The sequence below is a fragment of the Diceros bicornis genome, chromosome 17 (assembly GCF_020826845.1).
Source record: "Diceros bicornis minor isolate mBicDic1 chromosome 17, mDicBic1.mat.cur, whole genome shotgun sequence".
Taxonomy (NCBI): Eukaryota; Metazoa; Chordata; class Mammalia; order Perissodactyla; family Rhinocerotidae; genus Diceros; species Diceros bicornis.
Genome location: NC_080756.1, coordinates 25,057,069 through 25,078,425, shown reverse-complemented (window position 1 = coordinate 25,078,425; position 21,357 = coordinate 25,057,069). Strand labels below are relative to the sequence as shown.

At 36.1% G+C, this 21,357-nt stretch overlaps 1 protein-coding gene across 9 annotated transcripts in view; it reads left to right on the top strand.

Annotated features, from left to right (window-relative positions):
- TMEM117 (transmembrane protein 117) overlaps window positions 1-21,357 on the top strand; it is a 444,048-nt gene that overhangs the window by 221,435 nt on the left and 201,256 nt on the right. For 8 of the 9 annotated variants that reach the window (XM_058558458.1, XM_058558460.1, XM_058558459.1 and 5 more), the window contains one exon: window positions 13,204-13,303. The exons of the other annotated variant lie outside the window; for it this stretch is intronic. In XM_058558458.1, coding sequence (XP_058414441.1) covers window positions 13,204-13,303 — 100 coding nt within the window. The remainder of the gene's footprint in view (window positions 1-13,203; window positions 13,304-21,357) is intronic. 9 annotated transcript variants of the gene reach the window in all.

Sequence of the window (21,357 nt, the reverse complement as noted above, 5' to 3'; positions counted from 1 at the left end):
AATGCCCTTCACTACATCATTAATTTTCAGCTTCATCTTTTATGATCCCTTTACCCTGTCCTTGTTCTAGCTAGGATATTTCACTAATTGCACTGCTCCAACACACACAGGCTTGATCACACTTCAGGAATCTTCTGCTGTTCCTCCACCTTTCTTTGTGACACTCTCGAAGCCAACATAAACCTAACTTTCTCCCAAGAGCTATGTTGATCTTCTGCTATCCCAGTGTTTCTCCTATAAAATGACTGTAATAGCTACCATTTCTTAAGCCTCTTCTATAATAATAGGTATTTATTTTTATAAATTTTTAAAATGTGGAAATAATATACCTATACAGAAGTACATAGAGGACATATATAGAGCTGAATTATTGCAAAGCGAATTATTATAAAATATTTTTAAGTGAACACCTATGTTACCCACATTATCACTATTCATGTTAAACAAAAGAACATTGCCAGCATCCCAGAAGCCCTCTGACTGTCTTTCCTAATAATAAACCTCACTCTCCCTACAAAGTGACCCCATCTCACTTTTACACTCTTCACTTTATGGCTTTTCTTTATAGTTTTATCATTTATAATACTTCCCTAGTCCCTGTAGATTAGTTTTGCCTATTTCTGAGCTTTATATACTTGTAATCACACAATATATTCTTTTTCTTGTCTAGCTTCTTTTATATAACAGTTTCTGGGATCCATCCAGGCTTTGTATAGTGGTAGTTTGTTCATTTTCCTTGTTGAATAGTCTCCATTGTGTGATTCTGCCATAATATATTTATCCATTCTTCTGTTGCTAGACATTTGGGCTGTTTCCAGGTTCAGGCTATTATGAATAATGATGCTATAAACATTCCTGCACATTTCTCTCAGTGCCCATGTGCACATCTGGGCCTGGAATTTTCTTGCGGCAGAGTTTCTACTTATAAATTCAATTTCATGAATAGGTATAGATCTATTTTTTTATTCGTATGTACATTTTGGTAATTTGTAAATGTTTTTCTAGAGATTTATTGATTTCATCTAAAGTTCTTAAAATGTACTCTTATCAGTTTAATCTCTATAGGATCTGTAGTGATGCCCCATTTTCATTTCTGACGTTGGTTATTTGTGCCTTTTCTCTATGTTTTGATCATTCTTGCTAAAGAGGGATAAATTTCATGTCTTTTTACAAGACCAACTTTGTTCATCCTCTCTTTTGTATGTTTCCATTTTTTTCTTACTTCTTGTTTAATTAAATTCTATTTTTAAAAATTTTTATTGTTTCTATGTTTTCTTGGGCTTATTTTGCTATTCTCTAATTTCTTGAGAAAGATTCTAAATTCATTAATTTTTAGTACTCTTTTATGATATATTAAAATTAAAAGTTTAAACATGGTTTTAAGTGTATCTTACAATATTTTCATTACTATCCAGTTCAAAATATTTTCTCTGTCCCACTGAGATTTCTGTTCTGACTCACATGTTATTGGGACTGATATCTCTCAGTTTCCAAAGATCTACAGATTGTCATGTTATCTTTTTATTATTGATTTATAGTTTAGTTACATTGTGGTCAAAGTATAACAAGGCTTTATATGGCCTTGTTAATGATCAATATTTCTAAATGTTCTGTCTTGTGTATTCTGTAGTTGTGGGGTGAATTATTCTACGTATATCCATTAGAGTTTGTTAATCCTCTTATTCATATCCTTTATGTCTTTACTGATTTTTTGTCTGCTTGTTTCATTGGTTGTTGAGAGAAATACATTGATATCTTACATTTCTGTTTGAATTTGTCTGTTTTTCTTACCATTTTGTCAATTTATTTTAATTTCTGTATTTTGAGGGCACATTATATGTTCCTGATGAGTTAAAACTTTTGTCATTAGTAAGGTACCCTCTAAATCTATAAAATACGTTTTACCTTTAAAAATTGATATTATTATAACTACACTAAATTTCTTTTTGTTATTGTTTGCATTTTATCTTTTTCAAGATTTTTTTACTATTTTACATTGAAGCTTTATTTAGCCTTACAGTTTTAGATGTATTTTTTCAGACAGCATATAATTAAATTTTGACCTTTTGACTTCGCATGTCTGAAAAATACCTTTATTCTATCTTTACACTTTTTCTCTGCTTTCTGCATTGTCTGTTTCCTCTGAGTACCTCATTTTTGTTTAATTTTGAGCTTTGTTTGTTAGAGATTTTCCTCAAATATATGGTAATGTCTGAAGTCTGTTTATTTTTAAGAGTGGACAATAAAAAGATGATTGAAAAGTCTGTGCATAGACAGGCTGGTGATCTGTCAGACTTGGGTGGAGGGGGTCTGTGGTTGATGGCAATTTGGCTATTTCCCTGGGAGACCCTCAATTGTCAATTAGCCTTTTGAGGAAGGCAGGGCTGGTCAGTTTTCTTTGAGGTGAAACTTCCGTCTTCAACCCAGACAAACAGCATTGTGGGTAATGGGACTTGTAGTTTAATATTAAAAAAAAAAAAACTTGTATTTTTACAGTTCCTATTTTCACTAAGGGGTCTAACTCTGCTTGAATTTCTCTAGATAGCAAATGTCCATCTTCGCTAGGTGGGGTGAAAGTCATTTCCTCGTTTTATTGGATGGAGGAGGGTACCTTGTGAGTTAACTACTCATCATGCAGGATTTTCAATTCCTATTTTCAGTTCTATCCTTCCTCTCTCACCTTCAGAAATACGGAGCCTCCTGTCCCTGAGTATTGTTGAAGTTCAGAGGCAGAATGTAGGTCTCTCTTTAATACACACCCCAGAAGGATTTAATACTACAGAGAAAGCTGAAACCGTGTTCATCATTATTCCTCAATCTGCTTTCCAAAAATTTATTAAAATTTCTTATTGTCTATCACCTTGTCTCCTATTCTGCAGGTTTATTCTTTTATTCCTATACTATCATATTAGTAGATTTTGGGGAGGGGAAACATCTTCTCACTCCACCAAGTTTTCATGTAATCCTGCCTCTAGAGTGCTGTTACATATGACACCAAAGAGCCTTCTGGAAAATAGCATCTAAGAGACGGTTGAAGTGAGGATATCTGGTTCAAGGACCATGCGCAGGTGTTGAAATGGAAGGAATTATGAATAAATAGCAACATATTTTATTCCTGGCCCCATGGACTCACACCTGAATCCAAAGGTAGCAGGCTGTTATATAAGAGCAAGTAAAAGTTAAAAGAAGCATTCCTCCATAATTTCTGTGGGTATTTGAGGCTGTAAGGCATCCACAGCACCGTTGATATTGGCGTGTGCTGGCACAGGCATAGTGTGGTCATGTGGGTGTGTTGGTGACTGATCTCAGAATTGGCGAACGTCACATAGGTTACAATAATAGGATTTGTAATGTCTTCCTTGCCCTTGGCACAGACATCAGTACCTTTGGGCCTATGCATACACAGTGACAACATGAGTAGCTGTAGCAGGGACTTTGGTGGACATCAGGAGAAGAGAAGCTATCTTTGGAACAATCTTTGACATCAGGACCAACTGGACTTCATTACAATGAATGGAAGAAAAAGAAAATAGCATTGTGGTAGCTAAAAGTTCTAGTTCTACCAGCACAAATAAAACTCTCTTAAAACTCATTGAATCATTTGCAAGGAACTTGATGGGCCTGAAATGCTCACAAGGTGGGTGGAAATGTGGCTTTATTTCCTTTTTTCTTTCCGTAGGCTGGTGTGGTGTAGCTTGTGAAGCACACATTGCAAAAGCAGAGCGTGAAATTCTTTATTGTTAAATCCAATGAAGCTATATAATTAGTAACACTGCAGAGCAAATTTGCGGAGCAATAAGAACGATCTCACTTCTAATTTGAAGGGCATTTGATAATAATTAGGCATTGTTAAGTTGAAGAGATGCTCCAAGGGGTTGGCTCTTACATGGGGTCCAAGTCCAGAGATGGCTGAGGGTGAAAGGTGTGTGCTATTTAGCATCCCAATGGCATTTGACACCTAGGAAGTGTTTGAGTCCTGTATCTGCTACCCGAAATCACTCATATCATTGGCAAACTCAATTCAGGGCCTCCCCCGCCAAGCTTCTGTGAAACTCTCCAGCTCTCTATTCTATACTAAGTGATGTCTGTGTAATCTGATCTTTTTGTTACCTTCTGACATTTTGTAGCAGACCTATAAAAGTCTTTGATCTGTCAGAAATGCAGCCTGCACTCTCTCTAAGCTACACTTCATCTGTCTTTATTTTGTCTTTTGTCAACACTTTGTATTTCAAAATCAGACTCCCTTTTAGACTGGCAAGCTAAGAGCTATAACCTCTTTGTCTTGCTTTTTATCTATGAAGTGCACAGATATTCCCTTACTTATTGTCCCTCATTTGACACACTCGCATAGAGTGCCCCACATCTCACAAAGTGGAGACACATTCTAACACATTGGCTTTAACTAGAATACGTAAACACATTTTTTAACTGGGAAGGGGAATACTGTTCCCAACTTTAGCACACTTGCAAAATTTGTATAGATAAATAGTACGTTAAGACTTAAACAAAAGTCTCCACATTGACTTGAGCAGTGTCGTGAAGAGTGGGCACAATACATTTATCCTTGTTCTTATTAGGAGGAATCTGAAAACCAACCTCAGTCTGTCAGCCACGCTGGTAATTCTTTTCTTGTCGCCAATTTAGTAGCATTCCTTCCTAAAGGAATTAAAGGATAATTAAAACTGAACAAAATATTCAGAACCACACTTTTAGACTCTAAAATTTTTCCTTGGTGAATGGTTACAACTCTTTTCATTGCAACTAATAGAAGCTCAATCAAGTTAGCTTAAGAATAAAGACGAGGGACAGTAATTGTTAGGAATTAACATGGAATCCAAAGTGCAGGAATGCTGGCCTTCAGAAGGCATTGGAGTTAGATTCCCACCACCCATGTTCTCTCCTATCTTTCTTCTCTCCTTTGCATGTCAGCCTGCCTTGATCCTCTCTCTCTGCCTCTCTCTCTCTCACCTTCTCTCTTGCTGCAGACTTAATTCCCCAATTCACAGGAGAGTGAATGTGGTCGCAATAATCACTGGTTGTTTTTCATCCAATCTCTTGGAAAGAGATTTCCTTCTTTCTTTCTTTGAGTCTTGGCTTTAAATTACCAGAAAAGGAAAAAATAGGCTAGCAACAGGGTTGGTTATTGTTGTATACATGTGTCCATAAGCTTACCCCTGTATACATGTGTCCATAAGCTTACTCCATAAGCTTCAGTCTCACACTGGGGATGGATGATGTAGGAGGGAGGGAGTTATTAGACAAGAGATGCTGGGTGATAATCCAGGAAGTGACCACTAGCTCTGGATGCTATTTCCTTTCCCTTGGAAATTTATGAGTTTACAGGTATCAGACACACGTACTAGCATATAGTGAGACATCAGTAATTATTTGTTTAATGAGTAAATGAATATTAAATAAAACAGATGCTTATCTAAAATAAATTCACATGCTGCAAGAAGGGTTCTTGGATGAAAAAATAGCCCCCTTCCCCCTTCTCATCTCTGGAGTCTAAAATTTCTCCAACAAGAATAGGGAATAAATGATTGGAAAATCGTGTTGGGTAGCCATGGGGAAGAGAGTAAGAGGTGGTTGAATTCATATCCAAAAGAAGATGGAGTGAAGGAGGAGAAGGAGAAGGGGAGGGAGAGGAAGGAAGAGAGAAGGAAAAGAATAATTATCACATCATCACAAAGCAATTATGCTTTGAATTGAAAATTTTTTAGGAAGTAGAAAGACAGTCTCATTTTTCATGTTTCTTTGTTTTATTATACACGGTGAAAAAAATTATAGTTTCTGTCAAAAGTTAATTATTGTGTTTATGTCACAGTCTTTTCATTCCATTATTTCTCATCTATTTTGACCTTTTTTTTTTTTTTTTTTTTTTTATTTGTGAGGAGATCAGCCCTGAGCTAACATCCGCCAATCCTCCTCTTTTTTTTGCTGAGGAAGACGGCCCTGGGCTAACATCGGTGCCTATCTTCCTCCACTTTATATGGGACGCCGCCACAGCATGGCTTACCAAGCAGTGCGTCGGTGCGCGCCCGGGATCCGAACCAGCGAACCCCGGGCCGCCGCAGCGGAGCGCGCGCACTTAACCACTTGCGCCACCGGGCCGGCCCCTATTTTGACCTTTTAATAGCCGTAAACACTTAGCTTCACTGACATACACCCGTTAAAATCAAACTTGCTTTTTGTCGTACTTTAAGCAGCAGCACAATCTTAGCAGAATCTATACGTTATTTTATGCCTTTCTAATTAGTTTGGAAGGAAGCTTCATTATGCAGGATAAATTAATTAATGTCATTCTGGCTCAGCTCACAATTCACTTTTACAATTCAGATATATTTTATCTGAATAGTTATAAACACATCGAATGTTATTTAACATTAAAATGTGATTAAGTTAGATTTGAAATTAATTTTAGGTTATTTGTGACACTGGATTCCCTTGGGGAATTATTGAGGTTCTCCTAGCAACAAGCTCAGGATTTTAAAATTTTGTCCTTTCTATTATTTTCCAAAGACTTTAGTAAAGATACGTGAAGTGTCTTGGTTTATTAAATTCATTAAAAGTAGAAGATAGGCCCATTTTGAACATTCAATGAGATTTTGTATTCTTGGAGTCTTTGTGACGTTGAGGGAAAAAAATTGAACTAAGAAAGAAATTTGGGGTATAACCACAAAAACTGTGTAACTTTAACATTAGTTTTGAGGCTATATTGTTTTATAATCTTGTAAACTTCTAAATTTTTACTTTAAAGGACAAACAACAAATGTAATTTGGCAATATCCATTTGAAGGGCAGGAAAATAAATTTTCTTTCTTTTTTCACATGGATAAAATAAATATATTTTACTACATAGCTCTTGTATTGTTTGTGCCAGCAAATTGGTGCACAAAGTTATGTATTGATATGTAGTCTCATTTAAAAGGATTCTTTTAAAACATTAAGATTCAATAAATACCATGCCGAGATTTTACAATATTTTACTTTTTTTTATTACTAGTCAACTAACTTATATTCAAATTAAATAAATTTACAACATGTGATTGCAGAAAGTCAAGGATATGTTCCTCATTTTGATTTGATTATATTCTGGCCTCTAGCTTTTTATTCTAGACGAGGTAATAAAAATGATACAATGATATTCTATTCTAACTTTGTTAGAACATCATACTTACATGGGCCACAACTTATCTTTGATGCCTTCTTTTATCTTATATTGCAAATCCTTATTTTTATCTTTTATCCTCTTCCTAGTTTGGCCCTGGTGTCAGATCATCTAAGTAATCTTCTTATATTAATCGACTACTTAATTCATTTAAATATTTATTGCACTCAAATCATACTGTACACTGGGCAAAGAATTTCACCTGCATAGGCAAAGGAAACATATTTTTTACAATTCATGAACTAAGTCTGGTGGGAGAGGGAGGCAATGTGAGAAAAATAATTAAAATACTTCGGGAAAACTATTTATCATAGAAGTATATTCAAAGCATTATAGTAATACCAGGGAAGGGACGACTTTTAGGGATAATGACAGGAGATTTCTCAGTGGACAGGTTGAGTTAATAATCTCAGGCCAGAAGGAAGGGGATGGCATTCCAGACTAAGAGAAGATTGTGTACAAGGATGCTAAGATGCGTCATAGAATGGTGGAATGTTTGGTGAGATGGATTTCATGATGGGGAGGAGAGTCTGAAAAAAGGAGATTGTAAGAAGAAAGGAGATGAGTCTAAAAAAAGAGGTGGCTTACAGAGAGTGGAGGGTCTTCTATTCCATGTTTTACTCTGTGATAATGGGAACCACTATATTGTTTTAGAAAGTGGGAGCCGGGAGGCCAGAGGTCTACAATTTTTTCATGCCTATTATCTAATAGTTGTGCTAGAAGCTTACATACTTTATTTCATGTAGTCTTCAAGAAACCCTTGTGGAGGGAAAGTATTTTTATCCTCACTCTACAGATAAGAGAATGGATGATTATCGAGTTGATCATTTGTCCCAGGTCATAGAGTGGGGAGGTGGTTTGCAAACCAGTACTTTCTGGTTCCAGAACTCCTGCTCCTTTAGTATACCATATTACTTCCCCAGAAGTCACTATAGTGGCAATGGTCTATAATAAGGGGAAGACAGGCACAGGGAAATAGGAGGCTATTGCTTTAATTCAGATTAGAGATGATTATGAGCAGAATTAAGACATTGACAGTGGTGATGACAGAAAAACAGCATAGATTTGAGAGCCTTTCAGAAGTAACCTTAGTGATTAATTAAATGTTGAGAGTAAAGGAGAGGGAGAAATTAATCTTATACTAAGATTTCTGGATCTAGTACAAATGAATTTTGCTGAATGGGCTGAAGCCAGGCAAGGAGTGAAAGGAAGAGTAGATATGTTGTGGATGCGTTCATAGTCACAGAGGGTTTGTTCAATGAATACTCCATCTACAGGTTTTTTTTTTTATATGTCTTCCTTATAGAAATTAAAGAAGATGAATGGCTAAAATTGGGAAATTGAGTTATTTTATCTGTGAGCACTGTTAGGTCCAGTTGCAATTTTAATCATTCCAGGCTTCTAACAATTGTCGGCAGCATTTTTGACATTCCAATGGACCTTGCTCCATAGCTTCATACCCTGGGTCTTGCCTGGAAGATGTGTATTGAGCTCCATCAAAGTGTGTCATAGTCAAGGACTAGGAATTTTGAGCAAAAATACTAAAATGTGGTTATTTGGATAATAGTTGACTAAGTGACTAGATTAAAGGCTGTTAATCATTTCGTTATAAACACAAAAAGATTGAGAAAAGGTTAATATGATAAATCTAGGTTTAATTCCTGGTGTTTTATAGTGACAAATTTTCACCTCAATGTCGTAAGGATACTTAGAGTTTTTGCTTTAGTTTCGCTGTGTTTAATGCAGGTCTGTACTCACGTAAGTCAACTCCTTATCCATGATTTACTCGTGTATGAAGCCCCCAATCTTGTTTATGTTGCCCAAACATGGCTGGGAGAGACAGCTGTGACATTATGAATCCAGCTGGCCACAGATGGATCTTCAGTGAAGCATGAATCCATATTGGTTTGCTGATCTATGTTTACTGCCTCATGTTAAACTTTCAGAGACTCAACTCCTAAATCACCTGGCAGTGATGCATCCACATATATAAGTAATAGACTGAAGTGAACGGGAGTTTTTGTTGCTAGTGATTGAGACTCTCACCTGTAAGACCAATTCATCATATATATAGTTTTGTTGACTATTTAGCCCATGTTAGAGTCTGTTTAGTTTATGGCCTTTTAGCACATAGGTTTCACTAGGTACAATAGTCTTGGTAGCTTATGTTTTCGGGTTGTTATGATAATTATGAACCTTTCGGAAGATCCTGTGTATTGAAGTTTCCACACATTTGTTATGGATTTGACACTAAAGCTTGAAATCTCCAGAAAAAATAAAAACTGAAAAGAAATTCATTTAAAATCTTTAAAGAAAATATCAATGATCGATATTTACCTGGAAGGCTGGTAGAGCTGCAAGACTTTCTAGATCTATGCGTAGTGGAAATAATCAGCTAACGCACAAAGCAAAACAAACAAATGATGTATGAATAGATAAAATAATTAGCTAAAACTCTGAACAAAACTAAAACTTTAATGGTGCCTCCTAGCAAATAAAATTTAAATCTGAATCACTCACTCCTCAAAACTGTTCAGTATAAAGCTCCACAACTTTAATTTATTTAGAGTCCAATGTGATAGTGATATAGAGTGCAATTGATAAAAATGGATACACACTCTTTCCTTTACAACCTGAGCAGGAAATATTGTTAAATGTTAATGGACATGCAAATCAATGAACTAGTAGTTGAAAAATTTTATGACAGGTCTGCATATTTGTCATTCTTCTTTATATTTGTCCAAAGCAACAAAAGTAAGAATAACTACTAACTTTTATGTATCACTCTTCACTTTTAAACATATTAATTATTTTGTAAATTATCTGTGCTATCTCATTTGTATTGTTACCATAGCATCCAGTAGTCACCACGTGCCCATAGCTGCAGAGGAGGGACATTTATTGTGTGCTGATATATGTATACAAGACATCTATCCTGCAGCCAAGGAGATACCAATGTAGTTGGAGAAATAAAGTAAACACACAAAACCATTTAAAAACATATTTACTGTCTTCCTCTGTGGAAAAATTCTTCATGATTCAATCTCATTTTATTGCTGTTTCTTGGGTTTAATATACATGGGTCTACCCATGCCATGCAGAAATAAATATGAATAATTTGGATCACTTCATTAATTCATACATTAAGCAAATGTTTATTGATCACTTACTATACACAGGCAGTGCTCTAGATGCTGGGGAATCAACAGTGAAAAGAATAGCCAAAGTAACTCCCTGTCCTCTGGAGCCTATTATCTAGTTTTAGATGTTGTTTTCTTTCTTGGTTTTCGGTGATATGGTCCTGTTTCTTGACATCCTAGTAATTTTTGAAAGAATGATGGAAGTTATGTGTAAAAATGTATAGAATATTTAGATGATATTTTATTCTTCCAGAAAAGATTCATTCTCTGTTAAATGAAAAAAGTAGAAGCTGATCTCCTTCATCCAGTCATAGAATGGACTGGATAAGGACTGATTTACAGTCTCATCAAGGACTCATCCATCTCTGGTTTTTGTCTAGCCCTCCATAGTTATGTGTATTCTCTTGGGCCATTCCTTCTGGCAGTTTCTGAACTATAATAGTCTCCTCAGCATGGCAAAGTTGCCAACCTCTGCTATGCTTTTCAGAGACTTTCTGCTTAGTCTCTTAGCCTCTCTCCTGAACAAGTTCGTAACTTGTCAAATGCCTTGAAAGGAAAACCAGCTGTGTATCATGCTCTCTTCTGGGCCCCTCCTTTCTCACAAGGATCTTGGCTCCTTAAGTTTCTAATGTTGTCTCTCCAATCCACACAGACTGCCATCTGCCCAGGCAAAGCCCAGATTGTTATCCTCTTGTCTTGCACATGGAATCAGCAAATGTCCCTTGAGAAAATATAGCTAACCTTTCCATAGTTCTCGCCAATCTGGCGTCTTGGTTTTTCTAGTCCTCATTGCTTCATTACCTCTCAGATGCCTTTAAGCAGATTTTTGGGGTAATTTCTATATCTTATTTAGATGTTTTTAGCTGTTCTTGGCTGGATCATTGATCTGTTGCAAGCTTATCCATCTCATCCCCATTTTTAGATACTGAAATAAAAGAATGATGCCTTCTCTTATACACATCTATACAACCACAAGAAATGTACCCTAGCCCAGTGTATTCTAGAACTAATTGTCAAAGTGGACAAGTAGGGATGTGGCATTGAGCACATTCTTCAAACTAGGTGTCATTGAAAGAGCTGGACAGTTACCAGAGCTAATACTCTCTAGTACACTGAGTTCACTGCCCAAGAACTGTTCAGCAATAGTGGTACTGAAGGGAGTCACACCAGGCTGTCCAAGTTAACTTGGGGGGCTTTCAAGTAGAGGCTGCTTACACTGGTGAACTCAGTGGAAGTCCAAGATTTAATAGTAGCTCTGGGAGCCGCAGCTTCTGGATGCTACTCTTAATTTCTTATTATGAATTATCCTCAAAGGAAATAAGTCTTGATCTTCATTGGCTACTAAAATACTGGGGAATAAAGTGGATACTCTTTGTGTTTTTTAGATCTCCACTAACACTTGTAGGAAGAAGGTATAGCATAGTGGTTACGTGCCTAGATTTGGGAGTCAATCAAATTTAGAGTCAAATCTTGTCCATTTATTAGATGCTTGACCTTGAGAAAGTTGCAAAAACTCTATAAAGCCTCAATTCCATATCTGTAAAACAGGAATAATAATACATTTCATTGTGCTGATATGAAAGTTGACGGAGATACTGTATTTAAAGTGCTAATAACAATCTCTGGCACATTGTAAGCATGCACTTTATGGTAGCTATACATTTTTTGGCTATTATGGAAACGCATGGAATTAGAGACCCAGAATTTTGAGGTAAGACCTTAAGATATTTACATAGACCCTCCAAGGTAGGTGAATGAAGGGTGTGGAATAAGAATTGTTTTAAGAGTTCATAAATTTGCTTTTGTTTTTAAATAGAACTATTTAAGTATCTATTTATTTTGTGGATAACAGAACTTTCTGAAATAACCTCAGGAAAAAAGAAATAACTGAATTGGAAATGGTTTACTTCTCAGTGACTTCAAAAATGTACTTCTTCATAGTTTCAGTAGGTAAATAACAAACATATTATTCTCTACTGTATATTGTTTTAAAGTTAATCTAAGAAGAACAAGTTTAACTAATACTGTAAATTGTACAGGTATTATCATGTTTAAGAAAAGGAACAAATTTAAAGTAAAAAAAAAAAAAACATGAGTGAAAAAAAACTTAGAATTAAAAAAAAGACGGAGAGAAAGAAAAATTTGATTCCTAACTACCATTCATTACTTATGTGGTGTTGATTGTGCAAGTTAAGTGATCTCCCTGTGTCCCAGTTTTCTGAGAGAAGTTGCAAAATGGGAAAATAATACTTAGGATTTTTTTGAATATCAAAGGAGAAAATGGAAATGAAAATTCTTAATAAACAATAAGCATGGTCTTGTTACTTGTATTTAATGAAATTAAATCTTCTGGTTATTGTATTTAAATCATAATTTAAACCACATATATTTGAATCAAATTTTACATTGCTTCATTGAGTGGAAATCTTCTCAAATCAATGTTATTCAGGTATGATATTATATCTAAAACCTAGTCCTTTTCAATAGTTCTGACTTGACAGAACTAAAAGAAAGTGAGCTCTTCCCTTCCCTTTCAAGATAATCTAATTTAGGAATTGTTTTCCCTCTCCTCGTACTTGAGTGAGCATGAAATGATTCCTTTGCTGTATTTTCTGTTTGATTTTCCAAAAGCTATTGTCAGTCTTACAACTCAAAAATGAAATGCAGAAAGTAATTGGTATAGCCACAGTCAGTCTTCAAATCTAATTGGAACTGACCCAGACACCCTCAAAGCTCTTCCTAGCCTTTCAGATTTGTAAGCATATGTGATGAGACAAAAGCAAGAAAGCTTGTCGAAAGGGGGAACAGTCCCTTTGTGTGTTGCTGAATCAGAAAGCTTTGACTATATGGCTCTCTGAGTCTGGGCAATGTCTTGTGTGTTTGTTTCCACAGAGCATATATCATTACAGACTATATGGGCATCCGAAATGAAAGTTTCATGAAATTAGCTGCAGTAGGGACCTGGATGGGGGACTTTGTCACAGCTTGGATGGTAAGAAATTTTAACTTCACCCATTTCAAACAGTAGATGGAAGACATGTTCATAATGTTGGATAGACATTGCTTTTGATGGTTTAGAGCAAAATAGTTGCCTCTCTTTCAAGTGGAACAAATTCATGAGTATAGATAAATCCAGAGATTATATTCAATATCTATTTACTTCAGGAAAAAAATGCAATTATAATGTTAATGGTGACTGTCCACTGGGATATATTTATTTATAACATATATATATGTGTATATATGTGATGTACATATATGTGTGTGTGTGTGTGTGGATGTGTGGGCATACAAACATATACACATTCACAAAACTAATGGAAAATTCTTCCCTGTGAAGTTCTAAATAATTTTGTGAAGATTGTCTTTTGACATGTATAATTTTCAGGTAAGGAATGTTGTCTGGCCTGTCTTAGAAGACCATCTGAAACATTCTTTAAGGACTTCTAATGTAGTTTTCTACATGTGAACCTACTAACTTAATGGTAACTAAGAGTTCTGAAAGTTGTCTGTTTTAATCTCTTTTGTGCATTATTAGTCTTTTTATTATAAGACTGCAACAAATAGACAAACCATATTTCATGCTGAGCTCATCTGTCAAGAAAGTAACTTCTGGTTTTAATCATTGGCTTGATTAAATACTACATGTAGCTAAAAGTTTATAAGAGAATCTCAGAGTGCGGAGTATAACTCTCATAAAAATGGAACACTTTAACCTTCATTGATACCTTTCATAAGTGCAGTTAATCTTAATTAGCCTTATTCATCCATTCACTTGAAAATGAGGAGACCTACCAAAGGAAAGATGATGCTTGACCTAAACAAGACTTGGCAGGGATGTGCCCCTATAAATGTGTTCCGGATACCACAGGTATATTGTCATAGCAGTTACTGCTATTTTCTATTGATAGCTTTGCTTCTTACCTAGAACAGGTGTTTTCAAGGAACATAAAGCAATAATACCTTAACTACTACTACTGTGATTATCCTACAAGAGTATTAGGTAACCATAAAAGGGTTTGTATAGCTTGTTTTTGAGCCTCTCACCTCTGTTCAATTTTAGAATGGTAACAGAACAAATGACTAGATGCATCCCATTCCATTAACTTTAAAATGTAAATTTGAAATGTGATTTATTTTATTTGTAATTGCTGTAAATAGCAATTAGAATAAGCCAGACATTGAGTCCGGGCAGCCTCATGTCCAAAATTTCTATTTCCATTTTGAAAAACTATTTAGAAGGAACTATATGAAATTTAAACATGTAATTTCTCTGAAATTTGAGGTGATGCCTTTTGAAAAATTTATGCATTAATTGTGGACTGCGATTTTTGACTCCATTTTATGGTGACTCTGCTTAATAAAATGGAAAAGAACTGGATCAAGAGTTCAGAAATTTGGATTCTCCTATTTTGCCCCTATGGTTTGACTTTCCACAAATAATATAAGGATTCTCTGAGCCTCAGGTTGCATATTTCTTAAAAGAGATTAATAGTTCTTACCTGTGTTTCGGGTTTTCTGTAAAGACTAAACGTGTGGCCCTATGACAGGACTTAAAATGCTGAAGTGTAATGTAGTCATAAGTGCTTTATTGTTGTTGTTCGTGTTTTTGGAGCCTCATCCCCTTAGCTGGGTCCAGTCCTTTGAACTGATGGCAGGGGCAGGTCGTTGATCCAAGCCTCAGTCTGACTAGACTTCCTAATCCTCTTATGGAGCCCCAGGAGCATGTCCCACCTTATCCCAGTCTGGGGTCCAGAGCGTCTGGAGTTTCCTTCCAACTGCCATTGCTAGAACAGACTAAGAGAATATGGTACATTGCTTCCTATCAAATACTGACCCTGATAAAAGTCAAGGGAGAGGCAACAGACCAAGACCTAGGAGCTTACTCTGGAGTTTGCAGGCTCAAGTCAGCCATTTGATACATAAATTGTTTTCTTTTCCATGATGACATTATTATGTGTTTGTGACCCAATTCTATCCAACTCCTCCCCAGACTTCCCCTCAAGATAGTGTTTCCTAGGCCATGTTTAGCTCTGCCCCCATTTACTGGTTACATTTTTTTTTTAATTAGGATTTTTTTTCTTTTGAATCATAAGGTGAGGTCCAATTCCTAAGGCAGCCTTGAGAGGCAAGTGCATGGTGCAGCTTTGACCAAAGACCTTTAACCCTTCCTGGTTGGGTTTCTGCCATGTACTTATCTTCCCTACTCTGGTGTATTTAGGGGAATACAAATAATTCCACAGTTTAGCCTGTGATCTTTCTTTCTCCAAAGTCTGACTGACCTTCATAGTTTCTCCTAAGTTTACTACTGTAATGCCTTCTATTTTTAATGGCTAACCTGATAACTTTTTACCTTTTCCATATACCATAATGATATTTTCCATAAAACATAGATTAATACGAATCTATATTAATTAATATGGTATTTTCCATAATCCCATAGATTAATACTCAATTCAATACTTCAACACCACAGAAATAGAACTGGATTGAGACTCAGGAAAACTGTGTTACAGGTTTAACCCAGCAGTGTGATCTTAAGTCACTTAACCTTCTGGGACCTCTGATTTTTCCTTTCTGTAAACTGGGGGAGAATCCAAAGTCCCTTTCCCTTATGTTATATGAAATATTGACCTTTTCCCATTAGACACAGGGATAGAAATGGGAAAAGAAACACAGTACTCGTCTGATTTGAAAGTACAGTCACACAGGGAGGATTCCCAGAGCACATCATTTCTATTCCCATTTCTATTCACTGGCTAGGCAGTAAGTTTCCATATAAATATTTATATGTCTACATATGTGTGCATTGATAACATTTTAAAAAATAATCGTTTTCCTCATGAGAGGAGTCTAAGGTAGCTTTGACCTTCATTTGTCTATAGAATTCTCGTCATGAAGTGAATATCAATGATGAAGGCGACTGTCATGGAAAAGCAAGTGACTATTTACATTTCCAATAAAAGTGTGCCTTTTAATCTACTTCTGAAATGGAGGATTTTTCTTTTTTGGAAATAATTCAGAACTTTTCCATGGTTTTAAAAGGCACACTAGCACTGATGTGATCCACAGGCAAGGCTGATATTAACCAATTTGACAAATATCTTTGACTCTTACACTACTGAGCATCAAGCTCTATTGGGTTCAATTTCCTAGGCAGTCCTGACTTTTCCTGGCTCTGTCGTGTGCCTTGAGCAGAGGACAGAAAATATATGTCAGGGTTAAAGTTACTGATTTTTTTGTCAAGTAGTTTTTTTTTTTTTTTTAATTGATATAAGAGAGATACACAAAGTGATGAGTGACATAATTCAGCATTGAGCTGGCCCTTTATGGTGCTAGGAGCAGAGAAGAGCTCTGCCTTGAAGACATGCATAAAGCAAAAACACTGGGTGACTCTGACGTCAGTGCCTTGTATCCACGCATTTGCCCATGCTCTGTGCCATAAAGCAAGGAGCTGAGGAGGGTTGGCGAGTCCCACAGCACATTGCCCAGTTTTACCATCCCCCCTTTGGAAAACAAAGGTCACAGCCTCTGCTCACTTCTAAGGTGGCAGGGGATTCTGAGGTCATCATGATGGCACTTGCTTTTGCCTTTCATTTAATACCAGAGGGAAAATCACTTCCTGTCTATCTATTCCCAGCCATCCCCTTTCCGGAGCCCTGCTTCCTCCTGCTCTGGTGGCTTTCACTTAATGTAACTGCATATGGTAAATGGCTCATGATAGTGATAAAGGCATAAGACAGGTTTGAGGTTCACGGTTATGGGGGGGCAGGGAAGGATGCAAATAAGGTAAAGTTGAGCCATGACCTAAAGAAGACAATTCTGGTGGTAAACCCCAAAGTCGTCATAAAGCATCTTCACATAAAACCATATACTATGTGTACAACTCCCAGTAGTTACACGACCTTGGTTGGCCTTGACATATTTTTCTCAGAATTGTCTGTGGGTGTTTGCATATATGTGCCACTACTAGCAAAGCTTCCACCGTGAAGCAATGTCATACACATAAAACAGTTTAGTAATTGTTTGCCAATTGACTTCACCTTTATTTCAGGCTTTTATAGTGACCATTTGTTTTTAAAATTGTGTGTGATTTTAACAAACTTTTTTTTTCTTCTTGAAACTCAGAGTTCCGTTAGAGCCAGACAAGCTTAGTCATTGCCTTCATGTGGAAATGTCTTTGGATTGATAAAACATAGCCTTTCTGGTCGGATCAAAACAAGAAATAAACTTTTAAAATTTGCTTAATTATATCTCTTTATTGAAGCTCTAGTAAGAATATAATTTTAGAAAAAATGTTTTTTTAAAAATCTATTTTACCCTTCTAACTGTGCCTGTTTTGTGTGTAAATACTTATTGTCTCTCTAAATATATACGTGACAAATTTTGCCTTCTTATTTTTCACACATTTTCTATTTCTTCAGAGAGATTTTATAATTCAAATTTATGTTGCTATTATCTTTGTTTCAAAAGACTGTGTTTATTTAGGAGGCAAGGGTGAAACCTCTTTCTCCCTTACTGGACTGTCAATTTCTCAAGGAGAGTTACAATGTCAGTTGTGTCCATAATTGTATTCCTAGCACCCAACACAGTACCAGGCATAAAATAAGTGCTCAAGAAATATTTATGGAAAGAATAAATAGATAGATTATTAGAGCACATAAGCACTAAGATCCATTTCTTTTTTTGTCATTCAATTTTGTGAGTCATTGTTGTAAAATGGGCATTCTAGAATGCTGAAAATGTAGAGAGAGGACAGCTATATTTTTCAGTGTGGATAGACATCAACTCTCTTCCCACCTCCTCCACCGTAAGGCTGTCTGCTTGCTCCCACTGAGCTTGTTTCCATAACCAGGAAGGCACATGCTTGGAAACACCCTTGAATGGAAGTAATAGACTGTTGATGTAATTATCCCGGAATGGTGAGGTAACCTTCAAGTATAAAAGGCATTCTTTGGTAAGACAAAGATTGAGCTTCTCAGATCCTCCCAGAGGGTTCCTTGAATGGTCGTTATTGCTGTCATAGTTCTGCTCCTGGCTCTGGGGATGGAAGGAAGCCAGGTTGAGATATATCCCTTCAACCATTTAAGTAGAGAGCTATAATTACGTAAGACAGAAAATTAGTTAAACTTCAGTGGACAGAGGCAGAGAGAATTAAATAATGGTGTATACTTGAGAATAATTTATATTCCTTCTGGGTTAGTATTTATTTATCAATATAGAACTGAATAGAGGCAGGGAATATTTCTGCAGCATTTGAGAGTAAAGTATTCCTTCTAGGTTAAATATAGAAAATATGAAGTATGTTTTATAATTATATATACATACAAACAAAATTTTTTTTTTTTATGAGGAAGATCAGCCCTGAGCTAACATCCATGCTAATCCTCCTCTTTTTGCTGAGGAAGACCGGCCCTGAGCTAACATCTATTGCCAATCCTCCTTTTTTTTTTTTTTTTTCCCTTTTTCTCCCCAAAGCCCCAGTAGATAGTTGTATGTCATAGTTGCACATCCTTCTAGTTGCTGTATGTGGGACGCCGCCTCAGCATGGCCAGACAAGCGGTGCGCCAGTGCGCGCCCGGGATCTAAAACCGGGCAGCCAGCAGCAGAGCACGTGCACTTAACCGCTAAGCCATGGGGCTGGCCCCCAAACTTAAAATTTGATGAGTTTTTTATTGTTGTCCCACGCTTATTGCACACTTACTAAAGAAGGGGTGTGATTATCTATGTTATTTTCATTTCACCAAATTAACAACAGTTTATTTAGTTCAAATTTTTCTATTATACACATGTCACTATTTTGTGGACTGTTCTGCAAATGCTAAGTTTGTCAATGAACAATAATCTGGAAAATAACCGACATCACATCTTGCTTGTTCTTCTGTCTGGAATTGAGCTTGACAATTCGTTATTATGATCAATGCCAGTTTTCTAATTATTTCTCTTCCTCTGATATTTCAAAATGACAGAATGAAAAGCATAATTGAACTAATTTAGTATTTGAAATAAAGTAGCAATAATAGCTTTACTGAATTGGATAATAAAAAAGAATTTAAACTGTGAAACATGGAGTAGAAGGATCAGAGTTAGCAAACTCATTGAACAAGTGTATATGACAAATGGAAGGGGTGCAAATCAGATATTTAACCACTGGAGCTGGACCAAAGATCCCAGAATTACTCTGAGTTTTTTCTTGTGCTCTCTTTCTCTGCTTGTTCATTAGAGCTAGTTTATGACTTCAGTCTACTTCTTGATTGGTTATCCCGGGTGTGCTAAATTTGTATGTTGCATTTCATTATTTTATACAGTGAAAATGGAAACTGGATCAAGTATTTAATTGGGTAATATACTATCTTTCTATAAAGATTCTGTCTTAAGTGAGATTCCCAAGAAAAAGAGCATGCATCAGGGATTCGGGGCATGTGATTTATTGCAAAAATGCTCTTCAGGGAAACCTGTAAGGAGATGAGAGAAGTAGGAGAGAGAATGGGGGGAGGTAAGCAAAGATGGAGTTGTATGGCCTCTGGTGAAGTCTACCCTTGGCCTGATCCGCTGGGTAGGTGTTAATGTTCTTGGGAAATGGACTGGACCAATAGGTGAAGAGGATCTGGGCAGGGCACCGACATTGACTACCACACAGAAAAAACCCAAGGACAGTAGATTTTTTTTTTTGTGAGGAAGATCAGCCCTGAGCTAACATCCATGCCAATCCTCCTCTTTTTGCTGAGGAAGACCGGCCCTGGGCTAACATATATTGCCAATCCTCCTTTTTTTTTTTTTCCCTTTTTTTCCCCAAAGCCCCAGTAGGTAGTTGTATGTCATAGTTGCACATCCTTCTAGTTACTGTATGTGGGACACCGCCACAGCATGGCCGGACAAGCGGTGCATCAGTGCACGCCCAGGATCTGAACCGGGGCCACCAGTAGCGGAGCGGGCAGACTTAACTGCTAAGCCATGGGGCCGACCCCAGACAGTAGATTTAATGGCACACATAATTGCCAAAAAACATTGCCAGTTGTTTGATCCTTTGATTGAAACAAAGAGTATAAGAGAGAAATTATTTTTTATATTTCCTTTTTATTCATTAGAAAATGTAGAGGGAACAAATATGGTCGTTTTGCTGTTGCATGTATAAATATTTTAATGTCTCTATAAATATTTTAGCATTGTGTTTCATGTTCCTTCAAAATAATAAGTTCTCACTGAAAAATTAATAAGACAAGAGAGTCTAATCTCCTATTTTCAGATAGCATCACAAATGGTGATTGAGGGTCTTTTAATTTTCAGGTCTCTTGGATTTTTAAAGTATTAACAGAATATGACATGAAATAAAAAAAGATTTCTGGGCAAAAAAGCTTGTGGTATAGCATATAGATACTTAAGAATAGAAGCATAAATTCTGGCTCTGCTATGTCTCCTAAATTCAATGTCTATCAAAAACTCCATAGTATGTTATAGATATATTATATGTAATTTATATTCATTTATTAAAAATTTATGGAAAATATTATTCTAAGAGTATGAAAAGCATCTAGGAAAGTATATTGAATTGAACCACATTAAGGTGTGAAAGACACTAAGGACATCACTTATAAAAAGACATTCCCACCAGAGGCAGGAGATGCTCACTTTTCCTCTTTTCCACCCCCAACTCAGTTTTAGCGTTTTTCAGTTCCGTTATACTTTATTTCTATTACTTGGTTTATACTTCCTCAGGGTGGGTGTCCTTTTTATCCACACATTCTTTATGATTTTCCTAACATAATGTTCCACATCTTTTAAAGCATCATTAATCAATCATTTGCCTGAAAAAAGTTTAAATGAAAGACAAGAGATATTGATATTTGATTTTTTTTTTTCCTTCTGAAAGTCAATAATATAATGAAATGAGTGCTGGTTGTTAATATTAGCTTGGATTAGAACTTGAAAAAAGAAGCTATATGCTTCTTTTTGTAGTAATTTTAGAAGTAGTTGGATTATTCCCCTTATAAATTTCTTTTACTTTTTATTTAATGTCTTCTCCTATGTGCCAAGCACTATTCTGTG